Source organism: Phlebotomus papatasi, chromosome 2 (assembly GCF_024763615.1).
Source record: "Phlebotomus papatasi isolate M1 chromosome 2, Ppap_2.1, whole genome shotgun sequence".
Classification (NCBI taxonomy): domain Eukaryota; kingdom Metazoa; phylum Arthropoda; class Insecta; order Diptera; family Psychodidae; genus Phlebotomus; species Phlebotomus papatasi.
The window spans coordinates 92,679,817-92,702,502 of record NC_077223.1 but is presented as its reverse complement, the minus strand read 5'-3'; the positions used below and the strand labels follow the sequence as shown (position 1 = coordinate 92,702,502).

General features: G+C 33.2%; 2 protein-coding genes across 3 annotated transcripts; one reads left to right on the top strand and one right to left on the bottom strand.

The window, feature by feature from the left end:
* The first annotated feature begins 652 nt into the window (after positions 1–652).
* On the top strand, positions 653–4,570 carry LOC129802420 (esterase B1-like). The gene is made up of 7 exons (XM_055848203.1): positions 653–1,133; positions 1,202–1,339; positions 2,937–3,087; positions 3,148–3,539; positions 3,614–3,955; positions 4,014–4,271; positions 4,332–4,570. The coding sequence occupies exons 1-7, from the start codon at positions 996–998 to the stop codon at positions 4,533–4,535; spliced, it is 1,623 nt and encodes a 540-aa protein (XP_055704178.1). The 5' UTR covers positions 653–995; the 3' UTR covers positions 4,536–4,570.
* Positions 4,571–8,306: 3,736 nt separating this feature from the next.
* Positions 8,307–22,012, bottom strand: LOC129802417 (fatty acyl-CoA reductase wat). 2 transcript variants are annotated; one of them, XM_055848202.1, is made up of 10 exons: positions 21,591–22,012; positions 21,410–21,510; positions 21,147–21,337; positions 16,927–17,055; positions 16,747–16,866; positions 16,325–16,580; positions 12,343–12,532; positions 12,016–12,150; positions 11,596–11,715; positions 8,307–8,788 (listed from the first exon to the last, which is right to left on the bottom strand). In XM_055848202.1, exons 2-10 carry the CDS (start codon positions 21,462–21,464, stop codon positions 8,419–8,421), a joined length of 1,566 nt encoding a protein of 521 aa, XP_055704177.1. In that variant the 5' UTR covers positions 21,465–21,510; positions 21,591–22,012; the 3' UTR covers positions 8,307–8,418. The 2 variants fall into 2 exon arrangements, with proteins under 2 accessions (XP_055704177.1, XP_055704176.1); XM_055848201.1 differs by having other exon boundaries at positions 21,410–22,012.
* Positions 22,013–22,686: the final 674 nt, after the last annotated feature.

Genomic DNA, 22,686 nt, shown 5'->3' with positions numbered 1-22,686 from the left:
AATTTTTTTAGGAAATGTGAGGCTTAGCACCAGCTATTGAAATATATTGCGATAAGTCATAACTATTGATTAACATAGAAAATAAATAGTTATTATTAAGCTTGGATCGTATCAAGCATGGTCACTTTCCCCTACTCTCTACCTTCCCTGTGAATATTATACTTGAAAGATAATTATTTTGAAAGTTATTGAGATTTTAAATCTCAAAAATCATATACTCTGCATGTAAAATCTCAGCTTCAAATCGCTCTCCTGTAAAATTTGCCTGCTGCGAGTTATTCGTTTATTATTCTGAGCGATCGATTTAAAGAGTTTTTCTCCTGGCTATTAATAGTAGAGTTGTTTAACAAAACTATAATTTGTAAAATATGGAATAAAGCTGAAGAATTCAAATATTTCTCGATTCTCTTACTTTAGCACCCGTTTTACACGTACTAAAGGCAAGCGTGCTACCTTCGAACAACTCAAGCTTTGAACAACTAATTTTTTCAATGTCTTTAATGAATTTGACGCATTATAAATATTATATTTTCATAGCTAGTTCAGTGGCTCAAACTTGCTTAAAAGAGCTATGGAGCAAGTTGATTACATTATCCGCAGCTTGAGTCATCCGAAGGTAGCGCTCTTTTCCCTATAGGTACCTTTTATGAACAGAAATATAAGAATATTTTTGAAATCGGAGTGTTTATTCTATATTCCTTAAAGTTTGTAAATATTCTGAGCACGTTTTTTGCTTGATTTTAATGAAATATTGTGTTAATTTACATCTAATAAGGTGTTTTTTTTTCCGAAAATAAAACTGAAAATCATTATTACTTATCGTAGGTACTTGATAAGCAAATTCGGTTATATCTAGTGCCATCCGCGTGTTATGATAAGTGTTAGTGATTAAACACACATACGTATATAAAAGCAGTAGCAGCAACTAAGTTTTCACATGTCCGAGTGAAAAAATGGGCAGTGATCGATAGCAAGTGGAACCTAAAGCACGCATAATGGAAGAGACAATAATTGTTCAGACAACTCTGGGTCCCGTAAAGGGTATCAAGAAGATCTCAGCTTTAAACAACGAGTATTTTAGTTTTCAGGCAATACCATATGCCAAGCCGCCAGTTGGTGATTTAAGATTTCGAGTAAGATCTTGCATAAGCTTTATCACTGTACGTTCATTAATTGTTCGGTCTTTGGCTACTACCTTTAGGACCCAAAACCAGCAGAACCTTGGAAGGATGTTCTGAATGCCACTCAACAAGGTCCATGTTGTCCAGCAAAGAATAACATGCTCAATGTGATTCATGGAGAGGAAGATTGTCTCCATATCAACGTCTTCACGAAAAGTGTGAGTGATGTGTTGCGTAATCTCTATACGTCTTTGTAAACACTGTGCAATACCATTATCAGTTTTAGTTCAGTTTAAGCTTAAATGCTAAAAAGAATGTTTTTTCAAAACAGAATGAGAAAAATAGTGAAAAATTCAAAGTATTATAATTAAGGTGACTTTGATAATGAATTCTAGTGACATAGCGGAATGATTAGTTGTGATTTTCTTGCAATCACAGCTATTGCAAGGTTGTTGATAAGTGAAGTATTTCAGATTGAGCTCATATTCACAGAGTAGCTGTGTTCAATTACTCCGACCAGACTTCTGAGCGCAATCAAACAAAACTCGTTACAGATTAATGCCTACTCAATCCAACGATCATCTAGTTTTAAACAGAAAATATTCCTGAAAAACACAAAGTAGGGGAAAGTACTCTCCCTTCGAACGTTCATGCCTTCGAATGATGTGAAATTCTGTTACGTATCCTAAGAGATTTCCACACGATTGTCACATAATTATCAATAATTGATAATAAGCTAACTAATATTTAATAGAAATGTTTAAGGCTCTTAAAAAAATTTGAAGAAAATTCACATTATTCGAAGGCATGAACGTTCGAAGGGAGAGTACTTTCCCCCACCTCGTACGGAGATTACGGAGGATCTTATTACGGAGACCCTTTCAATAAATAATACAATTGAGTTACATTTACTTTACTATTCTCTTTTGCTTTGGATGTCGTTCAGAGCACTAAGTCAGTGGAGGACATTTAGGACAAAGTGCCCATGCTTGATACCATTGGAAGCTTCGTAATGACTAAATTTTTCCTATGTTTCTGAATAATGACTCCGCAATATATTTTAAAAACTGACCACTTTCCCATAGTTTTTAAAATATGGTTGCGATAAGTCACATATATACTGCGAAACATAGAAAATTTAATCACTACGAAGCTTCAAATGGTATCAATCCAATGGGCACTTTCCGTCATTTTCTGAGAGACAATTAACTGTTCATATACGTCTGATTTTCTGACCATTATTTAAATGCAATTATATAACAAAGAAATTAATAAATAACTGTAAAATTTAGTAGAAAAAAAATAAACATGATCTACACTTCAGGAAGATGTTCAGGTTCGATCCCAAGACAAGATTCTGAATTTAATTCAGACACTTTGTCCTAGGGCTGCCCCGAGGTCGAGGTCTCCTCACAATGGCTTACATTGGGAGTTTTTGAATCAATTTTTTTTAAGATCGCATAGTATCACCTTTATTATGAAATGCATTTGAAGTTGGACTTGAAAATCCATTGAAACGTATTTTAAATTTTAACCGGTCAAACAAAATTTAACTAATACACTAATTGTAAAGTAATTTTCGAAATAATGTTTTTAAACAAAACTTTTAATACCAGAATCACAGCTACGACAAGATAAGCCAAGTTTACCAAGTAAATAGCTTTTCATTTTAGGTATTCAATTAAAAATTCCTAATTAAAAAATTCTTATGAATTGCTTTCAATTCTCTTTTCAATGTGATTTGCCAATAAGAACATTGCTTCTTTCTCTTCATTATGAATCTAAACTAAAATTAGTAAATTTTGTACCTCACAGTTGAATCCGAATAAGCTGGTTCCTGTAATGATTTATATCCATGGAGGTGCTTTTATGAGAGGATCCAGTGGAATTGAGATGTACGGACCGGACTTCCTGTTGCAGAGAGACATTGTTCTTTTCACTTTTAATTACCGTCTTGGCGCTTTCGGTAATTTTTGCTTTAGCTTGAGTTTTGCAATTTTGAAGCTATAAATTAATATTGTTATAGGATTCTTAAGTTTGGATGATCGATCACTCGAAATTCCTGGTAACGCTGGTCTCAAGGATCAATCCATGGCTATTAGGTGGTGCAAAGCAAATGCCGCTTTCTTTGGTGGTGATCCACAAAATATAACCCTTTTCGGAGAAAGCGCGGGGGGTTGTTCTGTTCACTATCACATGATATCAAATCAGTCTCGTGAACTCTTCCATAAAGCCATCGTTCAGTCTGGGACTGCCTTGAATAGCTGGTCAGTTGTGCCGGAGAGAAGTTGGGCTAAACGCCTTGCCATCACATTGGGATGGTCCGGAAATGGTGATAATAGGGACATGATAGAGTTTTTAAGGAAAGCAGACCCTAAGAGCATTGTAAAAGCTCAAGAGGGTTTAGTAACCATTCAGGTAATTTCAAAATATTATATTTTTAAAATTTTTTTTCACGTTAATTATGTTTAATGTGCCCATTGGTTGAGTAGGAACGTAAGGAAAAAATATTATTTCCTTTCGGACCAGTGATTGAACCCTACGTCATCAGTGGTTGCTTCATCCCGCGAGATCCTCTCGAAATGTGCCGAGAAGCTTGGAGTCAATCAATTCCTGTCATCATCGGTGGTGTTTCAGAGGAAGGACTATTCAGTTACAGGGAAGCTATAGATTATCCAGATACAGTCAACCAACTAAGATGTGAAAATCTTGTACCCCTTGACTTGAACTTAGATCCAAAGGATGAAAAATCATTAACGATTGCCAATAATATAAAGAAATTCTACTTTGGCGAACAAGAACCGTCAATGGAAACTTTAAATGAATATATTATGGTAAGAACTAAATGGTAAATATAGAATTTTCTCTTCTAATACAATGTGAATCTTGCAGCTCATGACGGATAAACTTTTCTGGCATGGAATACACCGGACAATTCTATCTCGACTCAGTTTACCCGAAAGTGGACCCACCTTCTACTATCGCTTTAACTTTGATTCCCCAACTTTTAACCATTATCGTGTGCTTATGTGTGGAAAAACAGTCCGTGGAGTCTGTCATGCAGACGATTTATCTTATATCTTTAAAAATGCAATTTCCAAGGAAGTTCCCGAAGCTACAAGCGCAGAATTTAAAACTATTCAACGAATGGTGAGTGATAAAGTCTATCCAATTTAAAATTTTTATTGATAAACTTGGGTAAATTCTTAGGTAAATATGTGGGTTAACTTCGCCACAAACAGTGACCCGAACTGTGAAGAGATTAAGCCTGCCATTTGGCATCCGCTTTCTCAAGATACTACTAAACCTTTCCAGTGTCTCAACATAGCAGAAGAAGTGAAGGAGACTGCATTGCCAGAGTGGCAAAGAATGAAGTTTTGGGATACAATGTATTCCAGAAATCAACTCTATTGACTCGATAAATAAAAGATGACGCTAAAACTTTAAAAGAACATTTTAATTTAAGCTTTTTGTACAGGCTAATCGATTTTGTAGTCTTTAAAATGAGAATTTTAAAGGACAAGAGCTCCTCGAAATTATATCTTACAATGTTTACGGACATTAGTTTTCACCGTTTTCACAATACCTTTTTATTGAGAAAAATAAAAATTTTAGTTTATTCTGGGTGGAATTACATGTCTATACACTGAGAGAAATCCAAAAAAGTTAAAATAACATTCCGGAAAAGTTAATTTTACCCTGCAGTCTTGGTGTAGTCTTGCTGTAGTCTTGGTGTAAATATTACCCTTTTTCGGTGTATTGGGGTTTAAAGTTACCCTTTTCTATGTTAATTTTACCCTTAAAAGGGTATGAAATTAACATTAAAAAATGTTGATATATTTTTACACCTAAAAATGTTAAAGTTATGAGGAACAAAAGTTAATCGCACCCTCTTTTTTTCTCAGTGTAGTAACAAAGGAAGAAACTTGAACAACTAATTTATTTTTGGATTTTTTTGTAGTATCAAAACATGAGTGAGAAAAAACAATTAACTAAAATACTTTCTTACATTTTTGAAAATTTGCAACATAAAAAAGAATTTACCTTATGAGCTGTCCTTGTTAAATAGAGTTAAATAATAGCCTATTTATTAAGAAAGTTTTCTGAATTCGGGGACTTAAAATTGCAAATTAGGGGAAAGCGCACTGCCATCGAACGACTCAAGCTTCGAATAACAAATTTGACCCTTTTCAATATTACATTTTAATAGCCAGTTCAATGTCTCAAATTTTCTAAAATGAGCTATAAAACAAATCCATTACGAACATAGAAAAAAATTAGTTGAACGAAAGTATCGCGCTTTGCCCTACGTTATATTCTTTAATTTTTGTAGTTTTTGTTTGTCAGTTATACAAGAGATATGAAATGCATTTTTTGGTATGCTCTAGGGGAGACTGGGGCAAAAAGTTACAAAACGGATATTCCGGATATTTTATTTTTTTACAAGCTACTCGAGCGCTTCAAAAATTTCTAATTAACGTAGTTTTATAGGAAATTTATCACTCTACAACTTTGTGAAAGTAATATTCCTCTATTTTGTGAGGAAATACGTTTATCGAACCGATTTCTAAAAGGTAATTTTGTCACCATTCTACTATAATACGGGGTATTATCATATTTTGATTCGCTTCATTACGGGCTTCCGTAAATTTAAATAATACCTGGAGGATATATTTTCATAGAAAATTTATTCATCTACACCTTTTTAAAACACCGTTTTCTCTGCAAGAAAAGTGAGAAAACGAGAAAAGCGCTTTTTAGAAAAGCTTTTAGAAAAGCTATTTTAGAAAAAAACGACCAAAAGACTGCAAATCGTTTGACCAATGCAAACAACAAACGGCGAGACATGTTAAAGACGTTTCTTTTCGCCGTGAGACATCAGAAATTGCTTCGCTTTTTTACTTTTTGCTCTATACCTTTTGTTACTTTTTACCCCAAGGCCATTTTTAATAAAAGGATTTCTGGAGTAAAGAACTTTTGTGAAATTCTAAAATAGATAACGGATTCGTATTCAAAGAATCCAAATTATTTAGAAAATATTCACCAGTGCATCAATTTTGGAAAATAAATAGGTAATAATTGTTATCTTCTGTAAGGAAAATATTTCAAAAATAGGACTAAAAATTTCGATATCTTTTATTTCCTAAATTCCTTGTTCGAATTCTAAGAAACTTACGACATTGAAGAAGGTCTATTGAGGCTATCTATAGAAAAAAAATTGAGCCGCTATCTTTTTTACCTTGGAAGATATTGAATTTTGTATTTTTCGATTTGTGAGTTTTTGCCCCAGTCTCCCCTACTCCTATTAAGCTTCTTTTGTGGAAAATTCTAAAAGGAAATTAAAACAATTTGGATATTTCCCAAATTATTTACGGCCTCAATTAATGAGAAAGTTGGACAAAACGTTTATGTTCATTTATTTGAATATCGCAGACTACAATCATCATCATTTCAGAAAATAAATCCTGTTGGTTGTAGCTTTGCTGACTCTTTATTTCATAAAGCAGTGTAATAGAAATTAAAATGTTAGCACTATTTTATGAGTTTTGGAAACAGAATATGCGTATTTGAAATTACAATTTGCTTTTGAATGTTTGTTTTAATGGGTCAGTAATTAAACAACGAATCAGAAATTGAAATCTTTTTTTGAATGAAAGTGCTTCAATTTTCAGTGTATGTCAAGCGATTCACATTAATAAATGTGTGCTAAGCAATTTATAAAGACAATTTAAAGACTGGAAGTTGTAGAATAATTTGGGAATGCAGTCCAATTAAACAACGTGTATTTAATGAATTAGCCATGTTTCGTAATACCATCATTAAGCTTGATAAAGAACAGTTTACGGTCCCTACACACTAGAGAAATGTGTGTCCATATTTATCAGTTTTTTCCTACAAAAGCTTAGACAATTTGCATCAATACAGACATAAATTTCTCTAGTAGGGGAGCCCGTGCAGAATTAGGCAGCAAATGAAGTTTTTGTACCTTACTTAGAAGCTGAATATAAATTTTACTTTACTCAGCTTATGAGTATCACATTTCTCATTTAAATTTTGATGCAGTTCACGACAATTGTCGTTAATTAACGTCGGCTTAGTCAAACAGCCTCATTCGTTAAGACCGTTTGGACAATACCAGGTTTCACTCTAGGCAAATTAACAACAGTCCAGTTTTTTCCCTTCGACTGTCAAGGCAGCCTTCGAATGAATAATCAGGATAAAACAATACGAAGCCATGGAAGAATTAAGTATCTTGAACAAATTGATAAGACTTACTGTGATGACCATGACCGATGTGAGGAGCAAAGTTAAGGCGACCGAATCATTTTCACAGGAGTTCCATGTATATAAAGGGCTCAGTAAAAGGTAACTGTCTGTTCGTCCGTTCGGCCGTTACCATGCCTAGAGCCCAAACGGTTAGAGATAGAAACCTGGGATTTTCGGAGGACCCCCTATATATCGACCGTGACTTTTTGGGTTTCGCAAACATGTCGCGCGATCTTTTTAACTTTTGAATATGTTTTAGAAATTAATCATCTCTAAAACATCGGTTCATTCCAATCGGTAATGGACCCGTTCATAATCGATAACGATTTTTTATCCAAAATTTTAATTATATTACTCCTAAGATATTTTGGGTAATATTGTGAATCAGTTGTGAACTGTGAATAATTCGGTTATGAACGGATATGAAATTTTTGTTCGAAAATCAATTCTATTACTTTTAAAACTATTTTGGGGGATTTTTTGAATGATTTAGTGATTTATGACTTAGTGATTTATTTTCGCAGCATGATATCATTTTCGCAGCATGAAATTATTTGGGTAATCTACATAATAGTAAGGAGAATAATTTACTAATCACAATCTTTAGATTCACCTTTGTGTCGCTTCAGTGAAATGATGTCCCTTTAAATATTTAACTTTCTCTCCTTTTCACTCTCTACATGGCCTTTGCCAAAACATTCTGCAAATATTTGAAGTGCCACTTTTTATTCTCATATCACTTCAGGAAACTTTAATTTCAAATGATATCTGACAACAGAAATGTACCAGGCTATAAACGAAACTTTAAACAATTTATTTTGCTACTCATTTTCCTCTTCATTGAGTAGAATTATATCATGTTTGGCTGAAACGTAAATATCGGAGTAATTAATTTAATTTAATAGTCAGTGGTCACAATTTGAGCATAGCAAATTTATTTATTTGTTTTTCCTGTCCATTTCAGTAACAAATATTTTAAATATCAATGAAAAAAACACTCATACAGCTATTAAAAACGTAAATTACATGTTCAGTTTACAACAAATTTCTCAAATGCACAAAAGAATTGCCTAAAAAGGAGATAGGAAATCAATGACCAGAATGATGTCTTAACGAGTCTATGAAGAATATAAAGTCGCTTATAGTGCATCTGAGACTTTTGTAGATTTTTAATATCCTCTTTGAAGTGATACTTCTTAATTCCCGGAATATAGTGACGAAAGTAGTCGCTCCAGTTGATTTTCTCCATTTCAAAGTCCAAACTGTAAAGTTGGCGATTTCGATAGGAAATCAACTTGTTCAACTGAAGAACGTTGTTATTACAAAATTTCCAGTCACGTAGACCAAAATATGACATCATCTCAAGTACTGTGTCGATCTTCCGATATGCTTTGACAAAACTGTGAGAAAGGAAAATTAATAAAAAGGAATTGAGCCAATCAATTTTCTTATCAAAGACGAATCCTACTTCGTGACTTTATGGAAATAGAGTGGTACTACTTATCCATTACAATGCAGAAAAAAATTAAAAATAAAATTAAATAATATTAGAGACTAAAATTGGACATAAAATGGAGTCTTCCAAACAATTAAAAAATAATTTTAAAAAAATTGTAAGCAAAAAAAACTAAATTGTTATTTCATCGATATGCTACATATAAAAACGCACTTTATGAAAATTTATCAAATCAGATATTAAATGAATAATGTTCTAGGTAAGTAATTCTGATATATCCAGAGGCTTACAAAAGCAACTTATGCCCTAGACACACTTTCGAATTAACCCGAGATACGTCTTACCCCTTTAACGACGAGACACTTTTTTACGGATCGAAAAATCAACAATAAAAATTAAACTGTGAAACACAATCAATGATAAGTCTTACATAACCTTGGAAAGTCCAACAAAGTCTGATTCGGTGTATTTTGTGCTTCTATGAACGATAGGGACAAAAATAGTCCAAAAATTTAAGTAATTTTTCTGAAAATACCAAGGAATAATATTTTTCGCTTTAATGAAAAATATTACGTATGGGTATTGTAGTTTTTATTGCCAAAAGGGTTTAGTTTAAAAAAAAAATTGGAAGTATAAAAAATAAATAAAATCAATTCTGAATTTGAGAATTTAAAAATTCGCTATTTTTGAGCTTAAATATTTACTACATAGCAAATAGCTAAAGACTTGCCAAAAATATTCTAGATTACTTCAACCTTCTACTTTACAATTATGTACAGACATAAGAAAAAAATGACTTTAGGTAGTCAGGAAAAATTATTTTCTTTATGGGACACCGGTGTTCCAATCGTCCTTAAAGGGTTAACGTAATTTTAAATAAGATAATGATTAGACCAAATTTCCATCAGTTTCTCACTAACCAGCTATTTCTCAGCTTAAAACGGTATTCAAACTAGAAGTTTAGCCCAATTCCAATCAATTTTAGTGATTTTTCATAAAGGAATGGATACTTTCCTCTTTATAATAAATCCTCAAATAAAAACTTGTCAAAATCTTAAACCCGTATAATCTGACAGATAGGTTAATCAAAAATTTTGGAGATTAATAAATGTTATTTATACCTCCCTTCGAAATTGGCCAAAAATTTGACATTTTGCTCAGCAAATTTAAAATTTCACTGACCAATTTTAATTTTTTACTGCTCATTTGTTTTTATGTTTAAAGGCAGAATCAAATTGACAGTAAAATGCTCACCGTGTTTCGTTAATTTCCGTATTTTCATTGCAAATTTTAACCGAATTCTCGATTACCGTATTACCTTATTTCATAATCGGTAGCACTAGGTGAAAATAATATAAGAAAATTAAAGAAATAAAACGAAAATACGATAAACGGTGAGCAAAAAACTGTAAGAGAAATTAATTAATTAATTTAATTTATTTTCGTTTTATTTCTTCAATTTTCTTATATTATTTTCACCTAGTGCCACCGAGTATGAGATAAGGTAATACGATAATGGAAAATTTGCGTAAGAATTGCAATGAAAATGCGTAAATTAACGAAATATAGTGAGGCTATAGCCTCACCGTATACGGCGAGCATTTTATTGTCAATGTGATTCTGCCCTAAGAACGAAAAATTAAAAATGAGTATCCAATTATAATGATTGTGGTTGAATTTAATTTCAAATTCAATATTTCTAGCAATAAATTTCTGAGAAACTTTAATTCATGCATCCACAGATATATTTTTCTTTTTTTTTTAAATTCGACACTCAAATGCAAAACTTGCATAATAATTAAATTGAAAATATTCTGAATTCTTTCAATGATGTCATGATAAAATTAAGAATTATAAAATACTCTAAATCTAAAATCTCGAACTTTGTATAAAATATTTTGTATAGTATTGTAATAATATTTTTTAATTAGGAAAATATTCATTTCTAATTATTGATTTAGAAATGAAATTAAATAATATCGAATGGAATTTATTAATTAATGCCCATGCCCAGATTACATGTAATAACATTGAAGTAAAAGATAGGGTGAGATCTAAAATCCTTAAAATTATTTATGGGAGGGGATTTACTTTTCGATACTCAAATACTGCCTCATTATAAGATGAAAGCAGGGCACTAATAATGTCCCCTCCACGCGACAGCATCCGTGGGAAGGTAACAATTCAGAGTAAAATCCTCAGTTCTAAGAAAGCTTTTAGCGTACTACAGGCCTTTGTTAGTGGCCACAGTATGCCAAAAGCTTTAAGTAAGCTGAGGCACTTTACTTGGAATACCTTTTCAGTAATACTTCCGCAAGGGACATTGATGTCCTGTTTTTATTTTGTATTTTAATTTATCAGTTAAAAATAAAAGTTAAAAATAAAATATTTTAAAAGATAGTTATTAAAATTAATAAAACAATATATCACAAGAAAATTCAAACTCTTTTGCAGTTAATAAATATTGAACTTGTTGTATTTTGAAGTTATAGGGGAAAAGCACTCTGCCTTCGAATGTACATGTCTTCGAATAATGTGAGTTTCTTTTATTTTTTCCTAAGAGATTTACACGAAATTATCACATATCAATAATTGATATAACTAATATTTAGTAGAAATGTGTAAATCTCTTAGGAAAAATAAAAGAAAATTCGCATCATTCGAAGGCATGAACGTTCGAAAGGAGAGCAGTTTCCCCTACTAAAAGTGCCAAATATTTTTAAGCTCCTACGTAACGCATTTAGAACTTACATTCGCTTTTTTCCAGTGATCAGTAAAAGAAAATCCAAGATATACCCAGGAATAGTATGTAGAAAAATAGCACCTAATTTGTATAAGAATTTCCATTTCACAATGTAGTATGAATAGTACCTGAATGTAGAAAAAGAAACGACATTAAGTCGGTGTAACAATCAATGGTAAAAACATGTAAAATGGATGTTATTCGTGTTTCTATGGAAAATGACTTGAGAAAAATCCGAAGATGTTGAAGTATAATCCCTTCAATGATTTGGCAATGTCTACAGATGACATGATTACCGGAGTTTAAGAAAGGATTCTCGTTCATTTGATACACGGTCAATAGGTAAAATGCGGTGGATGAGACTTAATCTGAGGTTCACCTTATTCAATGTATGCAATTGGTATTGAGATTTAACATATTTATCGTACCATAGGGCTTTATCTAACGGCTCGTGTAATCCCTTGGATACCAGATGCATATATTTCTCCCAAGTTAAATTATTCTTCTCGTAGATATAGTTGTAAACTGGTAATTCGCTTTGCTGTTCCATTCTACTTTGATATCTGGTACATAAAATCAATTGGGAAAAAAAACATACAATTTTAATTATTTTGTACGTTATTTGGCAGCACTTTCTGCACATTAAATTTTAGCACTATATTTACATAGCCATCCACCCTAAAAGCAATTTCAAATAGCAATCACACGTTTTAGTGCCAAAACTCTAATTTACTTAGTACAATATGTACATATACCGCCTATAAGTATCCCAAGCAGCAGCCACCATAGCGTTGATGCAATAATCTGCTGGCATAATGTTGGCTTTTTGTAATTTATCTCCGTAAATACAGTGAATGAATCCTCTTACGCTGCCGACTATTATGACGCCTGGACCATTGAGATTGTCCATCCAACCAGGAACTGGGTCTTTGTAGATTGAAACAACTGTTCGAAAATACACAAAATATTTCGTAATAGCATTAGACAATTCAATAAATTATGACTTAAATATGGGACTCATTAAATTACAACAAAGCATTGTGAGGAATCTCACAATAACTGTTGTCCATTTACCATACGTTATTAAATTACCATGGCTTCTCCCTGCCACTTCAAGGAGTGGAATACACCTCTTCAGGGAGTAATTTGAAAAATTGTGAAAATATCTTGCCAAAGATATTCCTTTAGGATACTCGTAGAGTGGTAGTAGGTATGTAACATGAAGGAATGAGGTGTAAGAAATAGAGGAATGTGCCTTTTGCAATTTTAATAGAGAAACGCAATCCATCATGTGGTGGCAAATAAATGGTTTATGTATGAAAGTGCGCAACGTTGAGATAATCCATTACGAGTGTAAATAATTTATAAATTTATATTTCCGTACGTGTTATATAACTGCCGTTTTGGGTTTCGCATTTCTTTATTTTTCACCCCTTGGAACCCACCCCCATTCATGCCACACTATCATGCTCAATTCAGTAGCACAATTTACCTCTTTTTGTCTTTGTTAAATTAGTAATATACAAAAAAAGAAGTTTCTTAATTAACACCTAAAGATTGAAATGGTTTTTTATGCCAATTTCTCTTTCTATACCGATGTACTACACCGAAAAACCCTTTGCTTGAATATGTAAGAATTTTTATTATTAAATAACAATTAAATAACTTTAATTTAAGCATGAAAAACTGAAAACCGATTATGTAAGTTATCGATAATCCAATACAATTCAATTAGAATTAATTTGAAATTATCAGCATTGCAAGACCTTTGAAATGAATTAAAATTTGCCTTAATAGTTTGAAAAATACAGTTTATAGAAATAATGTTCGACTTTGAGAAGCAATTAGAAGAAGTAATTCACGGTCATTTCATGAAGTTAGAAAAACGACATTGAGTCATTTTGAGATACAAAAGAAACTTAATCTAGACCATTCGAGTACTTGTCTGAAGATCCAATATCCTTTTCTAACCTTTCCGAATATTCAATCATTTGGTAATATTCTTTTTTGTCCCGGTTAAATTCCTGAAAGCCAAATTCTCGAATGGGCCAAAATTCCTCATGTACCAAAGCTCAGAATTGGTCTAAATCTCGAAAAGCTAGAATCCCGGAAGAAAAATTTCCTAACGCCAAAATCGAAAAAAACCAAAATCTCGAAAGCCAAAATCCAGAATAGCCAAAATTGCGAAAAGCCAAAATTTCGAATAAGCTAAAATTACGAAAAGCCAAAATCCAGAATAAGTCAAAATCCCGAAAAACCAAAATCCAGAAAGCCGAGATCCCAATTGTTAAAATCACTATTGTCTAAATTTCAAAAGCCAATATCTCGAAAGTAAAAATCCTGAACAGGTCGAAATCCCGAATAACCAAAATTCCGAATAAGCTAAAATTCCGAAAAGCAAAAATTCTGAATGAGCAAAATCACCAATGGATCAAAATCCCAGAAAGCCAAAATTCCGAACGCCAAAATCTCAAAAGCCTAAATTTTGAAAGCAAAGATCCGGAACACCAAAATTCCGAATGCAAAAATCTCGAACGCCCAAATTTTGAAGGCTAAAATCTCGAACACGGAAATCACAAAAGCTTAAGTTTTGAGAGCAAAGATACGGAACACCAAAATCCCGAACGCCAAAAGCTCGAACGCCCAAATTTCCAAAGCCAAAATTCCGAATGACAAAATCTGAATAGCCAAACTTCGTAACGCCAAAATCTCGAACGCCCAAACTTTGAAAACCAATATCACGAATTCTTAAAAATATAATTTCTTATACGATTTCACCCGCGTTTACTGGAAGCAAAGGAAAATATTTTGTATTTTGGAAAATTATTCTACACATTCTACACATAATTTCGTTCCTTTTGGCCATTCGGAATTAGGACTCATTCAGGATTTCGTCTCATCACGATTTTGGCTCTTCTGGATTTTGACTTCCGAGATTTTGGATTTCGAGATTTTAGCCGATATCTATTTTTTCTCCAGCTAAAATTTTCCAATTTGTTGACTTTTGCAAATTTCGAATAGCGAAATAAGGTTACCCCAACTTAGTGGAACACTCTAACTTATGTATTAATTCAATCCTTTCTTGTAACGTACTTAATAAAATGCTCAGATCTGTGAAAGCAAGTCCATTTTCAAACTGTCTATTAATTTAATTTAATAACGGTCTGTTGATCTTGATCTGAAATTTTGTAAAAAGCATTTTGTTCAAGGATTACACAGCCTGTGAAGAGGAATTTCTTTCGCTTGGCTTTGGAGGATGGTCAACAACGCTAAGACGGCGGCAGACGCATGGTAAAGGGGGAAAATGTAGAGTTTGAATAAATTATTATATTATTTATTATTATTATTTATTTTCCCGTAGGACCCAAATACTCAGACTTATCCTTGAGAATATCAATCTGTAAAATTTGGCAGTAAAAGTTTCTCTCAAAGTGTAACACACTGAGGGATGAGTATTATCAATATTCATGGTCCTTTGCATAAATTTCTTTCAACTAATCCTTTACTGTCCGTTTATCCTAAATCTATTTGGGTCCTTATAGTAAAATATCATTTAAAAGAACAAGAATATTTTGATTTGAAAACTCGTTTTTTGAAAACCTTTTTGACCCCTTCTTCATTTTCACCTGGCCTTTAATTCAAAAAATCACCTATGGCAAACTTTAAGTTTCAAGTAGGAGAGAACCTACATGTTTGAGACGCGTTGGATAATTTAAATTAATGTGACAAAAATACAGATCGGGTTATTTTAATAAAGTATATACTAGTGAGTGTACTAATAATAATAATAATACTGGCACAACATTCCATGAAAAAACAAGGCCTTCCCGCAAGGGGATTTCTGGACATGCATTATTATTTTTTCTTGTACGGGATGACGTTGTCAGTCCCATGTCCGTGGAATCAAGTACAGCAGAGGCGTGCAAGAACCGTTGAAACCGAATAAACGTCAAATGAAACATGTACGTCAATGGTCAAAACGCTACCATGAACAAACTTATTTTGACGTTAATTCGGTTTCAAAACGGTTTTTGCACATCTCTGAAGTACAGTGAAGTTCACTGGATGCAATCCGAACATTTAACGCCAGAAAAATTCCTTGTGACCTAAAGGGGATTCGAACCCGGGACACTTGTATCATAGAGCGAGTGCTCTACTACTTGACCCATTGAATGTACTATATATTATATTTATTATAAGCGTTATAAAAATTTCAAAAAAATTTTCTGATTTCTGGAAATAATGCTTAAAGTCAAAAAATAAGGATGTGTCTCAAATATGCAGGGTCTTCCCTATTATTTTTATTTCTTGCAATTATATAAACTCATACGGTTTTAATCTTATTGTTATAAACAATATATTCAGATAGATTACGATATTCAATGACATAATCTTTATATTAAAAAAAACAGTTGTTAAATAATAAATTTTATCCCTCAATTTTAATAATGGATTCGTATATAGTGATTTATTAACTGGTTATAATTGCGTTGAAAATTCGCGTATACCAAATTTTGGAAACTAGTTATATTGCAAATTTTATTTTCCTATGGCTTTTCAAAATATAGCAACATAATAATTCAATTCTACTGCGGGTACTTTAGATATTGCATGTTAATTGCTAGGTGATAGAATGAAATCAAATTCGATTGTGTAATTCTAGAGCTAGAACACTTTACTGAAAATTCCTTTTCAACTATCCAAAGATCAATGGGGTGGAAAAGTGTTTGTGCTCACCAATTGGGGGCCGAAAGATACCGGCTGGCATTCCATAAGCCACGTGATTCACCAAATTCTCTGCCCAACGCTTGGTCACGGTGTAAGTGTTTGGCATCTCTCCAATGAGACAGTGCTGGATGGTTTCGAAAGTGTCGTTATCAGCGATTCGGTTTATTTGTATCACTTGTTCATACGTGATTTTGGGGCTGTAGCAACGTTCTCCAACATACTTTCGGTGGCAGTTCGAGTAGAGCGTAGAAATATGCAAGAACGACTGGAAGAGTTGCATTCAATTTTCCTGATTAGAATCTAACTATATATGTTTGCTCACCAAAGACCAATTGGGCCACTTCAATCGAACTCATATAATATTATATATATATATAGTAAGTGTTGGACCAACAAGAAGAAAAAATCAGCCCTTACATGGTTACACTTACTTTCAGACGGCGCATTTGTTGAGATAATTCAAGAACTTTCTTCGTGCCCAGCACATTAATTCCGAGAGCGTCTCTCAATTTTTCGTTGAACTTCACCGACGCCACAATATTGAAGACAATCTGTGGAATAAATTACTGAGTCAACTAAGCAATGAAAACATAAATTTCCCATGTACTCACTTCCACCTCATTGAATAAAGTCAATTTGTCTTTCTCCGAAATATCCAGATCAAATGCTTCATAATCGGCTGCGATGGGTACAACTTTCTCCCCGAACTCCGGATTTTCCCCACGAAGTTTCGTGAAGAGCTAATACGTTTTGGGTGGTTTGGGAATAGGAAATTGTTTGTTTTAGATTTATATCTATCTCTTCACACAGTGAAGAAGTCATTTTGCAAGACAAGCATCTCTTCAATCACATTATATGCATCATTTCGGGTAATTAATACGATGTGTGAATCACTGAAGTGTAGAATAATGTCAATGGGTTCATTTGTTCTATTATGATTAACTAACATTATATGAGTTAGTTTGATAGCATACATTAAAGCTGAGATTTGAAAATTAAAGGGTTCTACGCTGAAAAATACTTTGTGACTTGCAAAGTTATGCAAGGTTTTTTGTAAAAAGAGGGTATTCCTCTCCTAAAGAAAGGTGTGTAGGGGAAACTGGGGCACCACCAAACACGGGGTACCACCAAACACTGCGATTTTTTAATCGAATATTCGACTTCAGAGGATAAGACCTATAAGAATTTATAGGCACTATAGGGATGCTCGTCTACTGAAGAAATGGTCGAGATAGTCCAAGTAGTTTAGAAATAAAAATTAGTGTTTGGTGGTACCCCGTGTTTGGTGGTGCCCCAGTTTCCCCTACTATTGGATTGGATGAGCATTGTCGTTGTATGAAACAGGACCATTGATTACAGCATTTGAGTAACTAAATCCGAAAAAGTATTTTTTATATGAAATTATATGAGTTAACTACACAAATCAGGTGTGTAAATTATTGCATAGAGGAGAACGGGGATCTTTGGCACAGGGGAATTTGGGACGAGACGATTTTTCATTGCTTTATCAAAATAAATGGGATTAAACCTCTGCACAAACGTAATTGGCATTCAGCTGTATCTTTTCTTAATAAAAAACGGATTTCCTCAGTTTTATTGTTTAAATTTTACTACCCATTCATTAAACATTGATCAAAATAAAAACTTTTTGATGCCTCAGTTTTTCTCTTTGTATGCCACAGTAACTATAAATGATTAAGATTTTGCTTTGTTATCAACTTGCGGAGTATTTTATGAAAAAAAATTTGGTAAAACTTCTAATGATTTATGTTACGTTATTATAGGTGAGATTCTTTAGTCTCAGCACTGAGAAAAAAGGGTGCGATTAACTTTTTTTTACTCGTAACTTTACCACTTTTTAGGTGTAAAAATATATCAACATGTTAATGTTAATTTTACACCTTTTTAAGTGTAAAATTAACATGAAAAAGGGTATCTTTAACCCCTAATACACCTAAAAAGCACAACATTTACGCTGATTTCGGATCAATACTGCAGGGTAAAATAAACATTTCTGGAATGTTATTTTAACTTTTTGGGATTGCTCTCACTCAGTGAGCTTCTATGGTCCGAGGTGAAATCCGACCTCGTTAGATCGATCAGGCTAAAAATCGATTTTCGTGGAGTCCCGTCCATCGTATATAACCACTTCTGGAGAGGGAACGGTCATGTCAGATTCCAACAGCACCCACTTCAGCCATTTTTAAACATCCCCAAATTTTGTTTTCCCAATAACTCTGCCCTTGCGGCATCGATCGATCTCAAATTTTAGTATTTTATATTTGAGTCTAAGAGCTTTCGATTAAAACCCCCTACGCCCCCCTGACCCAAGCAATAAGTGGTCAAAAATTTAATTTTCAAATAGTCATATCTCCGGTTATACTTGTCAGAATTTGAAAAAAAATGGTGTTTTGGAAAGCTCTCGTAGACTACTAAAACTTTTCTGACAACTTAACTGCATCTGATTTAATCTGAGGTCCGATTAATCGAAAAATTGATTTACGAAAATTCGATTTTGAAGACTCTCGCTAATTCGGCTCTTTTAAGATCGGGCTACTTTTTAATTTGGGCAGCAGTTAAATTTGAAAAAAGTTTGTTGTCATTTTTCAAGTGTGATCATGATTATCAAATAAATCAAATATGCTTAAATTTGGCATGGTTTGTCTTAGTTTTAATGTGATTTTGCATTATTAAGGGATTTTCATGCAATTTACGACATATATGAGTATGTAAACTCAATATGTGTATGAAAATGAACAAAAAATCGTTGCATTTCAAAAAGTTTGTTGCCCGAATTTCTCTCTAATTCGTGCAAAATTCCAAAAACTAGACCACAAAGTTTTCCGAATGATAGTGCTAGAATAGCGTCTTTGGGAAGAGGACTGAAGGGATTTATAGAGTCTAATCCATAGGTGAGATTGTTCCTGAGGGAGTATTTGATCCAGGGCTAAAGCTCCTTATTGACAAAATATTTCATTATTCCAGAAATACCCGAATTCGGAACATTTCTTAGTTCAAGAAAGCCCATTTATTTTCTGAGTTTCTTTGAATCCTCCTATATTGAATTTAATGCTTGAGGGTATATTATAGGCCATATAAAACTATAAAATTTTTCTTAACTCATTGGGATAATGCCTCAAAATAAAATCACGGAAAAATTGAGAGAAATATCCCCGGCCACACATAGAACTAATACAGAAATCAATTTTTCGTTAGAAACAAAATTATGGGATTAATTTCTGATTTTGGTCTACTATTAAATTCATAGGTTCTTTAAACAAACCTTGTCTTAATTGTTTGAGAAGTTCCTTCAAAGCATGCTTAATCTTCGAACTGCGAAACCCATTTCCACAAGAGGTATATTTTCAATTTATTGACTGACAAAATTTAGGGTAGTTCCCTCTTACAAATTTGTGGCATACAAAAATAGTTTAAAAAAAAGAAAAATGAAACAAAATATAGCTATTAAAAGAAATTAAGAATTCAAAACATGAAAAGAGAAATTAGCAAGGTCCATTCTGGAATTGCTCCCTAATAGCGTCAGGCGATCTACGCTTCTGAGGAGCGAGAGAATTATACATAAAAGCCCCTTTGACAAATAGAGTTCGTCTGAAGGACTCATGGTGTGTCTTAGGGACAATCAGTCCACCGACTCTAGCCGACCCGCCAGGAGTCAAGAGAGAGGCCAGGTACCCAGGGCATCCCAATGGAATCAACCAATTAAGAATGATGGTATATGGTATATGGATATGGTCATAAAAAGCCGATGATAACCAAAATCTCAAAGGCCAAAATCCCGAAAGCCAAAATTCTGAATAGGCCCAAATCCCGAATGGACCAAAATCGTGAATGGTCCTAAATCCCGAAAAGATTAAAGTCTCGAATGATTAAAATGCCAACAAATAGATTGCCGATACCCCGAAAACGAAATTTTAGGAAATGATTAATTATGCTTTTTGGAGCAAACGGAAATTTTCTATCTTTGGGAAATTATTATTTAAATTTGTTGGGGCAAAGGAAATTTTTCTGTGTTTTGGGAAATTATTAGTTACGCTTACTCTGGGCCAAGGGAAATTTTTCTGTATTTTAGAAAATTAGTTTCGCGATAAGGAAGTAAATAAAAAATTATATGTAAATAGTATCTTACAGAGAGGTATAAATTTATTTTAACGTCTTCAAAAGTTAAGCATTTGTGAAAATACCCCACCGTCCCCTACAGATATCTACTACAAGATATAGAAAAATGAAAAATACATGTTTTTTCGAAAATGATTTTTCATAGTTTTTTTATGTAAATATAATATTATACAGAAGTAATCTCCCAAATTGGTCCACACGGAGTTCAAACATTTGAAGCAATGTCCAATGGAAATTTGTTTTTGCATACAGTATCTCTTGAATTGGTCTAGAGAACTTTAAATATTCTAGAAAGCGGTATTATAGTATGAACCATTTTTATTTATAAAAAGACGATAAAATTCTGTGAGATAGAACAGGAGATAACCATTAGAAAATTCGAGAAACTTTGACCAACCATAACTTGTGTTGTATTGAATCCAGAGGGAAACTGCACCACTCAGGTTGTGAAGGGGGGTTCTCAATGAGTGTTAAGTGGAAAATACGATGCACTTTTTATTATGGTGAACAAAATAATCCATTTAAGCTCATCTACGTCCGTTAAAAATTCAATTGACTGGAGCACCCAGCAAGAACTAACATTCCATCCCAATTGAATACTTATGCACTATTTCAAACGTTGTGAAAGGTCTCAAATGCATCGTGCAGTTATTCTCATGCTCTCCATGATCCAATTATAAAGTGTTTGACAAACCTCTTCCTGAAATAGACCTTCGAGTCTTTCCTGTGCTGTAAGATTGTTTTTATTCCTTATAAGTAGATATATCCGTTTAATTGGAAATTTTCTCAGGAGTTTCTCTACCAGCACTTTTCCGAGGAATCCCGTTCCGCCCGTGATGAAAATCACCGAATCACGATAGAAATCTTCAAAGGTTGAATCATCATCTGCGGAGAAAAGTTTTATCGGAATCTTTTGCAAATTTAATAATTGAGAGTTTGAACAGAATTTGTCTGTACCATGATCCTGTGCAACTTGGTCGCTGTTCTTCATGCTTGCTTGCACAATTTCCATGTATGTTGCTCAAAAGAAGAGGAAAACTGACAAGGTTAAATGGTGGCTGAAAATGTATGCAATTTTATTGTGTATTCGAGGTGCATTCAGAGCTTTGTGAATTTTTTATAATGCAATTGTCTATACATCACTCTGGGTGTATGTTTTTTTTTTGGTCCCGAAGGAAAAGCCACTCACTGGTATTCCTTTCACTTCACTTAACCCACACCTACCACCCCTTCTATACGATGATTCACACCAGGACCAAAGGAGTGCAAACGAAGAAATACTCAAGACTCTATGTGCACCCCAATGTAATTTCACCCAATTTATTTTCACCGACTTTTACTCACTACACTAGAATGTTGCACTCATAGTTATAAAATTTTCAAAAAGCCATCTTCTAGCTACCACCTTTGTTTGCTCCGTGTTTTATTTCATTGAAATTTACTGGATTCTTTTCATCGCACTAGGAGAGTGCTGCTTTTCAGATGAAAATAAAAATAGAAGAATGAGAAGAAAAAGGGAATCGTCCCAGACAGTGTAACTTGAAAACGATCTTAACTCCACCAGCGACTGAGAACAAATGTGGACAAGTGAGGAAAAATATAGTGGCATGAAAAGAACGCATTAACAGGTGTTTATTAAAATTTAAAATTATCTATGTACATGGGGAAAATGTAGAAGTTTCCATTCATCCACCAACACAATCTTAACCCTCCAATAATAAATGGAAAAAACAAATTTATCGCCTGTCCACGCCAACAAGAGTCTTCTGGGTGGTGTGAAGCAGCTGGTTGAAAATCACACGATTCTCATAAAATATTAAGATCAAACAACGTATTGATATTTTCACACATCTATAAATAATACTCACATCCCTCTACTATTGATCATTCTCCCTTGTTATAATAGAAAAGATACCATTCTAGGCCAATTCACTCAGAATTTTCAATTAGTTCAACTACAGTGACAGAAACCGTATGGCTTTGTAATTATTACTTTCTTGCATATTTTTTCGAAAACTATACATTTGTGTATCCCTTTCTGAATAAAATTAAAAACACTCTTTTGTTTTATTCTTTATCATTTTGTCCTTTATCACTATAAAATATTAGACATTTCTGAAACATATAGTCCTTGTGGCCTTGACAGACCTAAGGATTAGTCGAAAGACGGCTTAGCGAAATTATATTCGAAATAATCATTAAACCACATATCAATCATTTATTACTAAACTGCC